General features: G+C 34.7%; 1 protein-coding gene across 2 annotated transcripts in view; it reads left to right on the top strand.

The window, feature by feature from the left end:
- Positions 1-17,964, top strand: part of STAT4 (signal transducer and activator of transcription 4) — a 105,663-nt gene that overhangs the window by 56,266 nt on the left and 31,433 nt on the right. For both annotated transcript variants that reach the window (XM_010860838.1, XM_010860837.1), the window contains exons 4-10: positions 4,565-4,663; positions 7,165-7,257; positions 8,174-8,252; positions 11,338-11,423; positions 13,086-13,237; positions 15,019-15,177; positions 15,976-16,068. In XM_010860838.1, coding sequence (XP_010859140.1) covers positions 4,565-4,663; positions 7,165-7,257; positions 8,174-8,252; positions 11,338-11,423; positions 13,086-13,237; positions 15,019-15,177; positions 15,976-16,068 — 761 coding nt within the window. The remainder of the gene's footprint in view (positions 1-4,564; positions 4,664-7,164; positions 7,258-8,173; positions 8,253-11,337; positions 11,424-13,085; positions 13,238-15,018; positions 15,178-15,975; positions 16,069-17,964) is intronic.

Genomic DNA, 17,964 nt, shown 5'->3' with positions numbered 1-17,964 from the left:
TTACAAGATATAAGAAAGGGAGGAAGATGCCCACTATTAGAAGTTGTATTATATTTTATTTTTGAGACTCATGCAAAAGGATTGCCTATCATAGACAAAGCAACAGTGGCAAGAGAAATCACCAAATGCCTCACAATAGATGAATAAAATATCAGCACAATAGCAGGCTGGAGGAAATGAATCATGCACAGGACTATCATTACGATGTACAATATACATTTATCAGAAACTTCCTGCTGCCTTTAAACAGAATGCCCTTAATTTACAGCATGATACCACTGAGGAAAAATTAAAATATGTGTTTAATTATTATCATTTACACTGCTTTTCATAATCCAAACTCACACTCTTGATCCTTTTAAGGATCCATGTGGGGATCCCTCCTACACTGTTGGTGGGAATGTAAATTGGTGCAATCATTAGAGAGAACAGTATGGACAGTGTGGAGTTTCCTTCAAAAACTAAAAAGTAGAGTTGCCATATGATCCAGCAATCCCACTTCTAGGCCTATATTATATTTTCGTTTCAAGGCAAAAAGCATTCTTAAAGATAAAGATCAGTTCATAGTAATGAAAGATTTGACTAGTAATATATAACAAGTATGAATGTGTATGAAAGAACCACGAGAAGAAAAATTCACAAACTAGATTTTAACATGCCTTTTTCAATATTTGATAAAATTAATGAGGGAGAGAAAAATCAGCAAGGATACAGAAATTTGAACAAAACAATTAAAGTTAGGTTAATGAACATGTATGAGACATTTGCACCCAAAACTGCAGAATTCACATTCTTTACAGGCTTACATGAAACATTTACAGAAAATCCATATACTGGGCCACAAAACAATTCTCAGTGAATTTTGTGACCGAAGTCATTAAACAATCTATTCTGATCAGACTTTAAAAAATCGATAACAATTAGTTAAAAGGATAATAGAAAATCCCTATGCTTGGAAATTAACCAATGCATTTGTAAACAAGTCATAATGTGAAGGTGAAATTCTGATGGAAATTAGATAAAGGAAAAGGGAGAAATGTTATCAATAGTCATATAAGATTTGATTTGTATTTGCAGAAAAATCCAAAAGAATTTACAGATAAATTTTTACACTTGGTAAGAGATATTATAAGTACATTATTAGAATTATTGGAATTTAGCAAAGTTGCTGGATTCAGTCAATACATAAAAGTCAAATATATTTCTACATACTAGTGAAAACACTTAAGAAAGAAAGATACCATCCATTGATCAAAAATACCAACTACATAGAAATAAACTAAAAAAAAGGTGTAAGATCTCTGTGGAAAGATATAATAATGGGCATTAAAGAAGACCTAAATAAATAGATTAGAACACAATTATAAAGATACCAAGTATCTAAAGATTTAGTGCCATTCAGATTCTCAACAGGGTTGTGTGCATGTGTGTTTGTAGCTTGATGAGGTGATTCTAAAATTTATGTGAAAATGCAGAGAAAGCCTATTATACTTGACATCAAAAAACTTGTTATATAACTGTAGTTGTATAACTGTAGTTGTATTAAGATGGTCTGTTGATAAAGCAGATAGAACCATAAGGTGGAATGGAGTCAGAAGCCAATCCATCCATATATGGGCACTTGGCTATGACAGTTCACCCAGCAGTGGTGGTGAAAAACTAAAATGTTCAATAAATATTGTTGGAACTAATATTTGTATAGAAAAAAGTGAAAGGGACCACTCCTATTAATAAGCCCCAAGTGAATTACAATTAGGGAAAAACTCTAAAGGTTTGCAATATATATATATATAGGGAAAAGTCTCCATGGCTGTAGATTAGGGAAAGATTAAGTCATAAAAAACTAACTATAAACAGAAGAATTAATAAATTTGACTTCACTAAAATTAAAAACTTCTCTTTATTGACACTAAGAGATAGTGAAAAGACAGCTGGAGACAGAAAGTATTTGCAATACCTACACACAAGAGAAACAGACACACACTAGAAAATGGGTAATTTCCCTTCCTCCCTGCAACTTGGCTTAGACGCTAGAGAATCACCTGCAATGTGGGAGATCTGGGTTTGATCCCTGGAGGAGGGCATGGTAACCCATTTCAGTATTCTTGCCTTGGAGAATCCCCATGGACAGAGGAGCCTGGTGAGTTACAGTCCATGGGGATTATGAACAATTGGACATGACTGAGCAACTAAGCACACAGCACACATACATCAGAGAAACACACACACACACACACACGAAAAAGGGTAATTTCCCTTCCTTCCTTCCACCAACATACACTTAGGGGTGGGTTTTCTGTTTTTTTATTTCTGTTTTTGTTGTTGCTTTCTGGTAGGAGGAGTGTCCATGGTCCATATACACAGTAACTACTGAAAGGTGAACATAACCACATCTTTTAGTACACACACACACACACACACACAGCTGAATCACTTTGCTGTACACCTGAAACTAACACAGCATTGTAAATCAACAATACTTCAATAAAAAATAAAAATTTTAAATTTACCTGATCATTTTAAAAAGTGCTAGTTTTGTTTTGAATCTATAGCGATCAATTTTCCATAAGATGTTTTCATCTCATATATTTAAGTGAGATAAAGGTTTAGGAAAATACAAAAGGAAAGTGAAAAGATAGCCTGGGTAAAAAATGTGATTCTTTGCTCTTAACAAAGCAGAAAAAAATGAATAATGTAACCTCACAGGGGGGAAACTGAAATGTGAAAGGGAAGATAAAAGAAGTTCAAGTAGGAAAGAAAAAGGAAGAAATGTAGACAAAGAAGCTGAGAAATGTTTAAAAATAGTATCTGAATGATCAACAATGAAGAACTTCTAAAACACTGAGAAAAACAAATAGTGGTGATTCTTAGGATCTTAGAGGAACTCCTGATCTTGCACAGAAAAATCTTTCAACTTAACGTAAGTGACAGAGCCTCCAAACTAGTCCTGGGAGAAATCCTTTATTGTTTTCAGTGGAATATTTTAAAAATAAGGGCAAAATGAGAAAACAAAGCTTTTCTTGGAGAGTTCAATAGAAGATATATGGGGAAAAATCAATTGATGGGAAAATTTTAACAGGAATAAATTCAAACTAAGGAGAATCAGAAATTGTTAGCATGCAGAAATCAGAATTTTTGGTATCCCAGCTTAATGAACAGGATAATTTTAACTTCTTTACCTTAAGAGTTTTTGTCAATTCATTTTTGTTTTTTTCTTTTGGAGTTTTCTGATTTTAAAGGGGGAAAATGTTTTGAAAGCAATAGAATATGAAACCAGATACTTGGTGTTTACCCTAACTTTACCAATAGAAATGCTAATTAGAAAGCATCATCTAATAAAATTGTAGCAATGGTCAAGGCCATAAAAATGTTTACAAACAATAACCTCATTTCTTTCCCAGAAATACCCTTTGATTTACTAGTCTGTGTAATCTACTTTTGATTATTAATTTTCCACTTTGTGGTTTGTTATTTTATCTTCTCTACTGTTGATCTTTTGGCCATTTTGTGGATAATTAGCACCTCCAGAGAGGAGGGAGAAGGAAACTAAATAAAAAAATAAATGCATTTGTTTACATTTATTGTGCTTCCTGTTTATCCTGCCATGGAGAGGTCTAGTAACAAAGTTTAACACTATTCACTAAAATTATGCTGTTCAAATTAGTCCTGTAAACCAAGAAAACACAGACACCTATGGGAGCCTAGCACATAAAGGAAGTGAGTGCCTGGGTCACACTCAGTGATGGATATTATGGCAATTTGGGGTAGTACAAGCTCCCCTGAAGGAACTACAATATTTCAACTTGCACAACATACCTTATGGCTGAATTAGGCCCACGGGCTGCCAGTTTACATTAGCATTGGTAATAAAACATGTATATGCTTAGATGTCATAAAAATGAAAGTGAAAATGAAGTCACTCAGTAGTGTCCGACTCTTTGAAACCCCATGGACTGTAGCTTACCAGGCTCCTCCGTCCATGGAATTTTCCAGGCAAAAGTACTGGAGTGGGTTGCCATTTCCTTCTCCAAGGGATCTTCCCGACCCAGGGACCGAACCCAGGTCTCCTGCATTGCAGGCAGACACTTCACCATCTGAGCTACCTGGGGGTTGCTCTAGCATACTGACATAATTATGAGCTAGTTGATACAAAGACCACCAAACAGAGACCAAAAACAATGCGTTAAACAAGTCACGAAGAATAGAGTTAACAAATGAACAGCTGGGACCACCATGGTTCCTAATAATAATTTACAAAGAAGTAACTCTTGTAGAACTTATCCTAAGCCCAAAGTAAACCAATCCTTCTGAATGTGTGTTCAGAGCCTTTCCTACAAAGGTGCTCAAGAAGTATTTTTAATCATTAAGAATAACTTCTGGAGAGGGAACAATATGTTACATAGATGTCTACACTCACAATATAAGTTTCTTTGGCTTTATAATAGAATAGATAGTTGAAACAAATCCCAAACAATTTCACATATTTATTGGGAGGTTATTTTAATCTTCAAATAGTGATGTATATATTTAAGATTTTATGTTGTTTTTGTTCAATTTTTTTCAGGGAAAATTTCATGGAAACCCAATGCATGTAGCTGTGGTTATTTCAAATTGTTTAAGGGAAGAGAGGAGAATATTGGCTGCCGCCAACATGCCTGTTCAGGTAATACTTTCTCCAGTTGCGATCTTTTCACCCAGAACTCAATTTTTCTAAAACAGAAATTCTAATCTTCTTTCCAACCATCTTCTTCTGTCTACATTAATGGTGCCATTATCTGTTCAGCCAATTGGAATCAAGGTCTTGGGATCCTCTTTGAATAGTTGCTTTTCTCTGCCTTCTTACTGAGATAACTACCAAGTCTTTCCAGAGTTTGTTTCTGAAATCTTATCTATACGTTCTTTTCTGTTTCCACTGCTCACACTCTGATCTGTGGTCTTATAATATCAGCAGAAGAACAGAGTAACCACTTCCTGGCTAAATTCCTAAGTACCATTTAGGCTCTATTTCTTTCAGCATGTTTATCCTCAGGGACACTCTTGCTCGAAACCCTTCAGTATTTCCCAGTTTCCTACACCACAGGTCCAAACTAGTCCATAAGCAGGAATTTTCTTACAGAAACTCCATAAATACTTCTTGTCTGTTTCAGTGTGCTCTGCCCTGTCATATTTTAGAGTACATTTTATCCCACTATGCTGAAAGAATTCAGAGTCCCCATCAAAGATAAGTAGAGGAGTTAACGAAGGCCTTGGGAATACTCCATTTAAAAAGGAAAGAGCGTGTAGATAATCAACTTTCTAAATATCTTGCTGAGTAATTTAGTGATTCACATTCTGTATTTATTTTTGAAGATCCAAAGTATCTTTTTTTCAACTATTAAAAATTCTCAAATTTGCTTTCTGTCAGTTAATGGTTGTTTCTAGAGAAGTATGAAGTTTTAACAACTTACTCTTATTTTTTAGATGTGAATAAGAATGATATCACCTTTAATTTTAAAATCTAAAGTTAGTAAGTTTCTAAAGTAAACATAGTTTGATTCAGTGAAAATTTGGATGAAAATTAAGATTCTATTACTAATATATGATATTTTCATATATTCTCAGTTGTCCTTTTTTGTGGCCCTCTTATCTCTAGTCATTATATATATATGTGTGAGTGTGTATTGTTTTTGTTGTTCTCTTCACATATCAGGTATCAGCCAAGTTAGAAACATTTATTTGAATAGATGCTTATCAAAATCATTTCTCAAACAATCTTCTAGTACTACATACTACCACAAAAGAAGCACTGGTTTGTAAACTTCAAAACAATAAAAATATATGGAGATACACACACACATACACACACACAGAAATAATGGGAGCCAAAATGAGAAAGAGGCAATTTTACAAATCATCTGAAGAATGTGATACAGTTGAAAGAACATTTGATTGAAAGTTAAGGACCTGGGTTCCACTTGAGGTTCTGGGACTCATTTTCTATTTAGTCATCACCCTTTCTAACCATACCTCCCTATCCAAGTATAAGGTGAAGGATTTATGGACATTCTCTCAACTCTAGACATCTATGTAAATGTTATAGCTAAAGAACAAACTCAGATAGGTTATTAGAGTGGCCAAGAAACATGGCTTGGAGTAGCTGGTTAGTCTTTCCATTAATACTTAACCAGGCTAAAATTTTTACATATTCTTTAGTAAACTCTCTTTGTTCCAAAATAAAAATAAATTTCATCCTGGCAGATTCAACATCTCTAATTCTGAATTCAAGTACAACTTAATGTAGTTTCATATCTTATAGAATTTCAAAAGTCACATGGGTCTGATGTAGAAAAACAGGGAAAAAAATTTAACTGTAAAATCATCTGTAATTTCACTGTTCAAAGATAACAAATGATAATATTTTGGTGTATGTGTTCTTCCAGTCACATGTGCTTGAGTTTACATGTCTATACGTATATCTAGATATTTATAAGTAAACACATACATACACAAGCAACAAAGATCACAAACATATAGTGTCTTATAATTTGCTCTATTTCTTAATACTGTAACACTACTCGTATGTCCTTAAGGGCTCCCCAGGTGGCTCTAGTGGTAAAGAACCTACCTGCCACTGCAAGAGATGCAAGAGAAATGGATTTGATCCCTGGGTTGGGAAGATCCTCTGGAGGAGGAAATGGCAACCCACTCCAGTATTCTTGCCTGGGAAATCCCATGGACAAAGGAACCTGGCGGGCTGCAGTCCATAAGGGTCGAAAAGAGTCAGACAAGACTGAAGCAACTGAGCACACATACATGTATGCCATTAAATATTTTTCTACAGCATGGTTTTTAATAGCTGTAGAATATTTCATATCATACCGATTCAGACCTCAGTTCAAAGTATATTACATATACTACATTCATCATAAGCCTGTTTCATCAATATGTTGAAGTTTCAGGGATTTCACTGGCAGTACGGTGGTTAAGTCTTTGCCTTCCAATGCAGGAGGGTACAGGTTGGATCTCTGGTCAGGGAGCTAAGATCCCATATGCCTTGCAACCTATAAACCAAAACATTAAAAAAAAAAAAGAAGCAATATTGTAACAAATTCAATAAAGACTTAAAAAATGGTCCATATCAAAAAAATTTTTTTAATATGTTGAAATTTCCAAACATTTTTCCAGGGACCTCTGGAGAAATCCTTACAAAGTTCTTCAGTTTCAGAAAGACAGAGGAATGTGGAGCACAAAGTGGCTGCCATTAAAAATAGCGTGCAGGTGAGTGATCTCTTATAGATAGTAGAAAAGACGAGCAGTGGTCCCCGTTCTATGCACCTTTCTCTTGTGTGCCCAAAGTTACTGTGTACAGTAGTCATGGGGTACTTGGTTATAAGATAAATATCTCTCACACGCTATGTTCATATTAGAAAAGATTTCTTTGGGGAAAGCTTTGAACTTCAATTTACTGAAAATTGGAGTCACACTGTCTCCATCAATGAGAAGCCATGTGGCTTCAGGCAAGTAAGTTACTTTACATCTCCAAGCCTCTGCTTCTTCATCTGTAGAAGTAAGGATAACCACTCTAAAAAGCTGGTTGGGAGGACTACATGAGATTTAATACTATATAAAAAGCCTTTAGCTTAGATTCTGACATCTTTATGTCTGAGAAGAAAACATCACTAGATTTGGAGAAGAGTTAAAGCAAAAATCTCAAAGACAGAAATGAACAGGAGACACAGAGGAGGCATAAGTATTTTCTAAGAGGTTCAGAGGAAAAAAATTTAAACTGTATTGTCATATATATCCTTTGATAAAGGAGACTTTAAGCAAAAAGATAGTCGGTACATTAATACAGAGCTATATGGAGCTAAGTGGATAAAGTATCCATATTATAAAAAAGATGTTAGTAGCATCATTTGGAATTTACTGAGAAATGAGAGACAAGATGCTGAAATTTGCAAACACTCAGGAAGAGAAAATGGAAGAGCAACTTCAGTCTGGTTCTTCCAGAGCTATTCAGTTTTCATGGGAATTAGCTCTTTAGAAATTGTGGTTCTATATTATATAATTAGTCTGGGATATTATTGGAGATTGGAAGCACTAAACAGTGTATTTTGAAATACTGATGATGGATGGTATTGTTTCATTGGCATGATTAATTGCAACAACAGAGTATGTTTTCTTTTGTAAAAAGATGACAGAACAAGACACCAAATATTTAGAAGATCTACAAGATGAATTTGATTACAGGTATAAAACAATTCAGACAATGGGTAAGTTTTTGTTTTGTCTACAATTCCACAAAGGGATATGACTAGGGTTTCTTCTTTCCTGAAAGAATTGATAAACTAGTTCCTTTTTTTTGAAGAGAGGATGCAGGAGAAGAGAATTTAATTTACTTCCTTCTTTTCTTTCATATAAATATATATTTTTTACCAACCATTCAAATTATAAAGCTCACGAGAAATAACCCCTATTTCAGAATGGTTCTCCAAAAGCTAAGAACGTTTTCCTGTAGAATCAAAATATCATTATCACAATTAAGAAAAGGAATAATAATTGTCTATTATGATCACGAAGTTACTAATATTATCTCTAGGTGAGTTTTTTACTATAATTTTTTAAAATTAAAAGTAGAAATGTTATTCACTGTAGGAAATTGGGAAAGTATAAAAAAAGTTACAAATTTAAAAATCACACAAAATTCTGCTATCTAGATATAACACCATCAAAATGTTAGTATATTTTCTTCCAGGCTTTTTCTACGTGTTCAAAATACATCCATAGAGATTTATTTAAAAAAAATGAAATCAGCTTGCACATAGTTTTTGAATAGTATTTTAAGCTAAACTTTTATTTTACATATTTCCTCATATAAAAAAATCTTCACACACATAATTTCAATAATTATATAAATATCAAAATGTAAGGACACTGCAATTTATTTCACTGTTTCTTTGTGGTTAAATATTGAGGTTGTTTACAATTAGGTGTTTTTAAAGAAATGTAAGGAAAGAATGAGAATATTTACAAAGATCTAAGATTTACAAGTAATAATAGATTGGTCACTTAAAATGCACTGCAATTAGTGGAACAATTAGAGAAATTTTAATCAGGTCTAGATTAGTTAATAGGATTGTACCAGTGTTAATCTACTGGCTTTCACCATGGTACTACGGTTATGTAAGACATTAGAGGAAGCTGTGTGAAGTCTATATGGGAACTCTATACTGTTTTTTGTAACTTCTTGTAATTCTAAAATTATTTAAAAATAATTTTTAAAAACACATTAGATATAAATTCTTTTTATAGATGATTTACAAAATCATCCTTAACTATTGAAATGCTAGCTTAAAATTTATCTGGAAGGAAGTAATATGGATGATTGTGATCAAATGCTTATTAACTTCCTATCTAATATTTCAAAGAGAGGATATTAGTTTTTCCTGGCGTAGGTAAGATGTGACATGTTCTCTTGGCACCTTCAGGATGTCTTGACTCCCATGAAATGTTGATTATTATGTTATGATTATAAGTATGTTCATGAATTTGTATGCACAATTATTTGTGTGTACAGTTTTTATACATGCATAATTGTATGTACAATTTTTTTCCTTTGGAGAAATTCATACAACACAGGTTTCATCAGATTATCAAAGGGGTCCATGATCTTAAAAAGGTTTAGAACAACTGCACATTTAATCAACTATTACAGTTCATTGAAAGCAGCCTCACTCTAAATTTCATATGTGAACTACCAATTTTATTAATTAGAATATAATAAAATACATTATAACAATAACATTATTTTTGAACTTATGTTACAATTAGTTACTTTAATATCTTTCAGTACTTCATAAGAAGTATGAAGGATAAAAATGATTATTTTAACACTTAAATCACCAAGTATTTATTTTGTTGGTTATAAGTGAAAGGAAATGTTTTAAGTGAAATGAAAGATACATGGGAAACAAGTTATATCCTTGCTGGTGAAGAATGAAAAGTATTAGCTAATTAAGTTTTGAGTTGATAAAATGCTATCTAAGCAAGAGTTTGCTATACATGGGATCTAGGAGTTAGTGAATTTGTGAATTAATACAGCCAGAAATACTTCTTGGAGACCAGTGCTATTTTGTAGAGAAATTTGCCACAACGTTGTTCAGGAGCCTCTTTTTCACAATTACTGAAGCCCTATCAGTGTTCCAGACCTTCATTTAGATACATGAACAGTTAGGCCTTCATTTAGATACATGAACAGTTAGGCCTTCATTTAGATACGTGAACAGGTATAAAACAATTCAGACAATGGGTAAGTTTTTGTTTTGTCTACAATTCCACAAAGGGATATGACTAGGGTTTCTTCTTTCCTGAAAGAATTGATAAATTAGTTCCTCTTTTTTTTGAAGAGAGGATGCAGGAGAAGAGAATTTAGTTTATTTCCTTCTTTTCTCTTCATATAAATATATATTTTTTACCAACCATTCAAATTATAAAGCTCACGAGAAATAACCCCTATTTCAGAATGGTTCTCCAAAAGCTAAGAACATTTTCTTGTAGAATCAAAATATCATATCACAATTAAGAAAAGGAATAATAATTGTCTATTATGATCAGGCCTTCATTTAGATATATGAACAGTTAGGGCTTCATTTAGATACATGAACAGGCCTTCCTTTAGATACATGAACAGTTGGTATAGTCACTTACTATATACCAATATGTTTTTAAGTTCAAATTAAATAATATGATGTTTATTGTACTTTTTCCATTTAAGAGGATAAATCATTTGGGGTTTTTTCAGCCAGAGATTTTTCTTAATTTCCAACTCCCACTTCTTCTGGTTTCACTGTGAGTCTAGCTTGTTTTGCAAAGAAAAAGAGAAAGCAAAGGATTTGGTCATTATTAGTTCAGGAGACTGTATAAAAGTACAACCCTTACAGGAGATTGAGTCAAGACATCAGGAGGGGTCAATATGATTTAATCATGGGCACAAAGAAAGGCCCCTTCCTTTCTTACACATGCCTACCAGCCAAAGTCATTATCAATGTAGAAATGATCTAATAAAGAATCCATTATAAAAATATTTGTATCTCCTCTCTCCCAGCCCTTAAAAGGAATATCGTGAAGACTGGTGTTCTCTCAAATTCTGTCAGATAGAGTTCACCTCTGCCATGCTTGGATGTAATCCTTCCTGGCAATATGAGCAGTCAAGGATTTACTTCCAAGTGCATCATTAATGGCCACATTTCTGCTCTTACATCCTGGATCTTAGGATGGAAGGTTACAGCCAGCTTGGCTTTCAGGACAAAGACCTTTTCCTTGGAGAGGACTCTAAATCTGATCTCTTCTCCTTCACAGATCAGGGTGACAAGAACAGTGCCCTAATGAATCAGGAAGTTTTAACTCTGCAGGAAATGCTGAACAGCCTGGACTTCAAAAGAAAGGCTAGTGAAGAACTCTAATTTGGCCTTTTGTCTACTTTTCTCCTTTTTCTATATCTAGTCCTACTGAAAAGAAGCTCTTTGATTTTATCAGTTCCATTTATGCTGAATGATTTTATCAGTTCCATTTATGCAGTGTTTCTAGGAAGAGTATCATACTGTTTGCCATGTTTCTCTACCTAAGTTTACAAAGCAGACTCTCTCTAGAGTCTATTTATTCTGCTTATGTGGTGCCTGTACTATAGCTACCATTAATTTCAAGAACATTTTACCTAGTTTTTATTTGCCATTATTTCAGACATGACTGTTTTAGTTGCTGTACTTAATATGCTGAGATGGGTTCTACTGTACATGTATAATTATTACTTGATGACTACTAACATTTTATTGCAGAAATGTGTCCAAGTTTCTATTATGAGAAAGGACGTATTAAATAATTTTGTAGATTTCAGGATAGTCCATTGAATCCTGAACATATTCAATCTCATCTCTTCCCAAGGAGAGGAAGAATATTTTTCTGGCTCAATAAAGTATTTTAAAAGAGGGGAAATATCTCTATTTCAATTCTACCTCTCTTTAAAAAGAAACACAACTGAAATTAACCAGTTACTGAAATTGATAGTTTATTTCTAAAAGTTCGGCTTCACTTTTTTTGTGCAGGAATTTGTGTAAGCACAAATAAATGTAAAATTATTTTCACCCTAAATCAATTATAAACTTAAACAACCATATATCAGATTTTAAATATATAAATATTTAACCCAGGATAAGCTTAATACTTTTATACATAATGAATCTCTGCTATACGTTTTATGCATGCTATCTTATTCTACTTTAAATAAGATTTTAAGGAGAAGGGGAACCTCAGAAATAATTCAGTCCATTCACCTGGCTGTATAGATGAGAAAGCAAAGTAAAATGACTTGTTCAAATTTACATAGCCTGTGGCCAAGCCAGGGTAGAAATTCACATCTTCTAATCCTTAAGCCTTTGAAAATTATCCTTTCCCACTATGCTTCCCCAAACCCAGATAAAGTGGTAATAAAAACTAACGTGTGTGTGGTATAATGCTTGAATCGTGTCTGACTCTTTGTGACCCTATGAACTGTAGCTGGGCTTGTCCATAGGGTTCTCCAGGCAAGACTACTGGAGTGGATTGCCGTGCCCTCCTCCAGCGATCTTCCCAACTCAGGGATCAAACCTGCATTGGCAGGCAGATTCTTTACTAGGGCTCTGAGAAGCCCAAAAACTAACACAGAGAGGCTCAAATTTTAGTCAGTACATTTAAGAATTAATGCATTAAGATATTTATAAGAATGTAAATTCAATTTATAAATGGCTTTTATGACTACAGTATTCATTATTGTCACAGGAGTTACAAAATCAACATATTTATATTAATGATATGAGACTATTGTGAGATATTATGAGAATGTTAACTGTGATCATGCTTTTTTCTTCATGATGTTATTGAATTGCAATAATTTAATTATTTGAAAAGGCAGTCCTATGGCAAATAGAAGGTAGTATTTGGTAAAATGTTTGGTCAAAATTTTTACCCAGAGTTTTATCTCCCAGGTTAGGCAGGCTGTATTCTAGATTGAATTGTGAGTGACTTTGGTTGCACGTCATAAGAATCTTCTCAGTAGTCACTTTTGTTTTTAGGAAGCCCTGAGTAAGATGACACAAATAGTGAATGAGACGGACTTGTTAATGAACAGCATGCTGGTGGAGGAGCTGCAAGACTGGAAGAGGCGACAGCAAATCGCCTGCATTGGAGGTCCACTCCACAGTGGGCTCGACCAGCTTCAAAACTGGTAAAACGCGCTGACTTTAGTTTCTAGTGAAAACCACAGGAAGTACACACACAGCTTCAGTGTCGCTGAGCTGGAGAATGCAGGCTTAGACCTCAGCGTCAGTTCATTCAGCTTGTTGATGGCTTATGAGCAGCTGGAACTCTTGAATACAAATAGATGTAATTGTCTAAGTGTTCTGAGTTCCCATTCCTTGGGGGAGAAAAATAAAGCATCTATAGAAATTTATAGACTGCATAAGAATTGCTCATTTTCACATACATAATATGTCAATATGCAGTCTTAAAAGACTCAAATGAATTTTTTTCAAATCATCAATAAATACACTTTCTTGAAGAGCATAAGAAACACTGGCTTCAAATACTGTATCTCATTTTTAAAATGTGTATCTTAAGATGGCCACATAAAACTAAGTGTTAGTGATTTGTTTTTGTAGTTAAATGACAAATCTCAAGTGGCTAATACAACATGACATCCCCTGCCTGTGAACACATGCACACAATCATATAGATATCCTTTGTACTAAACAAAGGTTTATAGGGTTTTCCCCTTCATCAGTGCAAAAGAAAATTCTCTGAGTGAAGGAACAATTAGAAAATATAATGAAAAAGAAGGAAAATTTTTGATTGAATCGAAAATTGCTTTCCAGGGGTACAATCCAATGCGATAAAAACACATATAAGTGGGCACACTTGCACTAAAAGCTCTGCACTTCCAGGACTACTTCTCAAGAAAAGTAACTGGGCTCTGTTTAAAATTTGTTGATTTCCTTGGGGAAATATTTTGATTCGCTAACTTCACTGTTGTTGTGAAAACAAGATAAACAACAAAGGGTCCTCTATGCTATAGAGAGCATAGCAGAAATGGTGCTTATACCAAATTCAGTAAGAGGTTGACAGTTCTTTCTACCATGTTGTGGGGAATAAAGTTTACCTAGAAAGAGCTGCTGTCAGGGCACATGGACTTAGTCAGTGTGATGAGACTTCTGCCTCCTCTTAGTTGGAGGCCCCTTCTGTGTGCCTTTCAATCTCCCTCTTTCCCAGACTTCCAGCCCAAGCTGCCACCTCCATTTCTTAAGTGAGATCCAAGGTCCAAAATTCTAAGCAGATAATTTTCTTCAGAAAGATCCATTGACAATCTTTTGGTTAATACTTAGGACTTGTATAAATATATATGGGGGAGGTCACATTATTTTTTCCATCAGTATACTTACACATAAGATTCTTCATAAAATGTATTTTTAAAGTTTTAAATTTGCTCTCTTTGCCCTTTAGTGAGTACCATCTTTTAAAAATATATATGTTTAATAGACTTTTTAAAAAAGATAATTAAAAGGAATTTGGGGGGAGTTTCCTAGTGGTCCAGTGGCTAAGACTCTGTGCTCCCAATGCAGGGAGCCTGGGTTTGATCCCAGGTTAGGGAACTAGTTCCCACATGCTGCAACTAAAGACCCTGTGTGCCACAACTAAGACCCAGTGAAACCAAATACGTAAAAATACCTTAAAAACAAAGGAATTTGAATCCAGACATTCACAAAATTTTCTAAATGATTTCTTGTCTAAAACTGAAGGTAAAAATTTTAAATCATTGAAAACAGGTAACATCTATCAAGCATTTTAGAGAAAAACTGAGTTAGGAAAATAAACATAAAAAACAAGTCACTAAGCTAATGGAATTAAATGACTAATTAATTTAATAATTATTTAGTAATACTTGCTAAATAGTTAAAATGGTGCAGTTTAGAAGAAAAAAACTATCTGCATTTTTCATTGACTGTTGAATAGCTTTACACTGTTGGCAGAAAGTCTGTTCCAACTCAGACGGCAGTTGGAGAAATTAGAGGAGCAATCTTCGAAAATGACATACGAAGGAGATCCTATCCCATTGCAAAGAGCACATCTGCTAGAAAGAGTCACCTTCTTGATCTACAACCTTTTTAAGAAGTAAGTCAACACTGCTCTACACCCGCAACTTAAACAAATTGTACATCAACTATACTTCAGCTTAAAAAAAAAGAGTAAGTCAAGTGTTATCCATTTAGATGCCTCCTGGCAGCTTCAGTTCTATGTAGTTGGGAGGACACCCTGGTTTGGTTTTGGTGCTCAGGTGAAGGAATGGGAGAGAAGTGTTAAACAGTGAGCTTTAGGGTGCAGTGAATAAAGCTCCAGAGAGTTCCAGAAACATTTTTTTACTCATCACTATTTATTCATCAACACTTCTTCCACCACCTAACCCAGTTTTTCGTGAGTCACCATGTTGCCCACCCAAAGTTCATTTTTCATATTTTAGAAAAAAAGATTTCAAGGATTTCTACTTAAGTATCAATACATATTCAAGAAATGAAGGGTGGAGAATATGCTTATGTTTATAAGCTCATTTAAGAAAAAAAATATTACTGTGTACCAGAAATCCTGATATCTAGGTCAAAAATGGCATGAAATTAACTTTCTACTTGATGTTTATTATGATAAAAAGAGACTGGGGCTTTTATTCTTGACCTAAATGTAATAATTAAAAATTATTACTGTTGTTATTTAGGGAAATCTTTAGGCATTTCCCATCTCTTGATAATTATTTATGTGAAGTCTTGGAAAGATTTGAGCCTAACGGGAGTTTGAATGTCTTATAAGTGTAGAAAATTTGGATCTTATAAGAGGACAGCATCCTGTTACTCTGTGGTTTTCAGCCTGTCAATGTCTTCAGTATTTTCAAATGACATGCTTTATTTCCTTTGACCCCAGCTCATTTGTGGTTGAACGACAGCCATGCATGCCAACCCACCCTCAGAGGCCGATGGTACTTAAGACTCTCATTCAGTTTACTGTAAAGCTAAGGTAGGCAGAATGTATTCTATTATTTCATATTTATGGTGCTACGGCCACTGTGTAATTAAGGCTCATTTCTTTCAATGTGGCTTTCATGCAACTATTCTTTATTGAGTGACACCTGCATGCCCAGCTATGGTAAATTAAATACCCACAGAAATATTAAGGTGAGAGCCCTACTTATAAAGAGTGGAACAATGAAGATGAGGGCATGAGAGTCATTAGCATGAAAGTATGAAATCACAATTTCAGATGACATGGGATTAATTGCTCAGAAGATTGACTTGAGAGAAGACTGGGGAGCCTAGAGAATGCTTGTGGTCACTGTGAGGAAGGACCTTGAGGGAAGAGCAGGGGTGTGAGAGTGAAACTGTTAGAAATAAGGACTTTATAAAATAAGGAGTCACTGTTCTATAAGCATGGGGAGCAGGGGAGAGAGAGAATTGAGAAGATAGATTGGGACAGGTTGTAGAAGGTTCGAATATCCTATCCAGGCATATGGTGGCACATTCTTTACCTGTGATCACCCAGAAGCTACCTTATTGAATTTTCCATGAAAACTCTCAACACCATGATTTTCAGCACATCCTTATTATGTACTTGATTTAAAGAGAAATGATTATGTTGTTGCTACTTAATCTATGTATGTGATTCTTTTCATTTTCATGAGCAAACTAACACATACAGTTTTCCTAATGACTTTTTAAAATAATGAGTTTGACTTCAGACTTTCAAAGATTTTCATCATGCCTCAATCTCCAAGTCCCAAAGCTTTAAATTCCTAATCACTAGGTCATCTCTGGAAAGCTGAAATTCCAGACCAGTAAAAGAGGTTGTGATGCCATGGTAGATGGTAGTTAAGATCCCACGATAGCATCCTTGGTCACAGATCACTATTAAAACTCCATTTTTAGTTCAGTTTCATTTTATCGAGACATATTGACATACAACACTGTGTAAGTTTAAGCATAAAGACTTGATGTGCATAAACGGCGTAATGATGACTACAATAAATTTAGTTGACACCCATCACCTAGGAACTTCATTTTTTAAAGGAAGGTATTTGTCTTTCATTTGCATTTCAGAAACCCTACTTGAAATTCTGAATCATTTCCTTTGTGTGAATTTGCACCACAACACTAAGAAACAAAAATAAAAGGCAGAAACCAGGTTCCTTTTTAAAATTTTCTAATTTTCAAATGTATTCCTTTCTCATCCCCACATCTTTATACAACCCAGAAAATTGTAACACTAAAGGGAAATAGGATAGAAGGGTGGTACATATATCCTGCTTTCCCTTGAGACACCCATATATGATATATTCAGTCCAAGATATTCTCTGGGGCAAAAGGGAAGATGAGTAGGGATTGCTCAGCGAAGAACTCTGAGTGGAAGAGGTCCTTGAATGGGCATCACCTGGCATGTTGTTTAAACTGACTGCCAGAGGCATAGACCATTAGTTCCTGGCAAGGGTATTCTGCCCTCCTCTTCCATCTAACTGTTCAGTCCCCATTCTTCTTTTCTGTACCCAATTCCCTCACTGTCTTGACAGCTGATCCTTTACTTGGTATTTAAGATTTTTTCCTAAAACCCCACTCTACGAAAATATTCCATCCTCCTATTTCAAAGGAAAGAGGTGACATGGGACTCCCTTTTGTCATCAGCACTTAATAGTGAGCCAGATCCTGATACAGGATAGAGAGGAAGGCAAAAAGGGAAATCATTTCATCTTACTTCATATGACTTCCTCAGTACCAGCAGCTATATTCAGTTCAGTCAGTTCAGTCACTCAGTCATGTCCGACTCTTTGCGACCCCATGAATCACAGCACGCCAGGCCTCCCTGTCCATCACCAACTCCTGGAGTTCACTCAGACTCACGTCCATCGAGTCCATGATGCCATCC

The sequence above is a fragment of the Bison bison genome, unplaced genomic scaffold (genome assembly GCF_000754665.1).
Source record: "Bison bison bison isolate TAMUID 2011002044 unplaced genomic scaffold, Bison_UMD1.0 scf7180017864471, whole genome shotgun sequence".
Classification (NCBI taxonomy): Eukaryota; Metazoa; Chordata; class Mammalia; order Artiodactyla; family Bovidae; genus Bison; species Bison bison.
The sequence above is the reverse complement of the archived record's forward strand: the minus strand, read 5'-3'. Positions and strand labels throughout refer to the sequence as shown.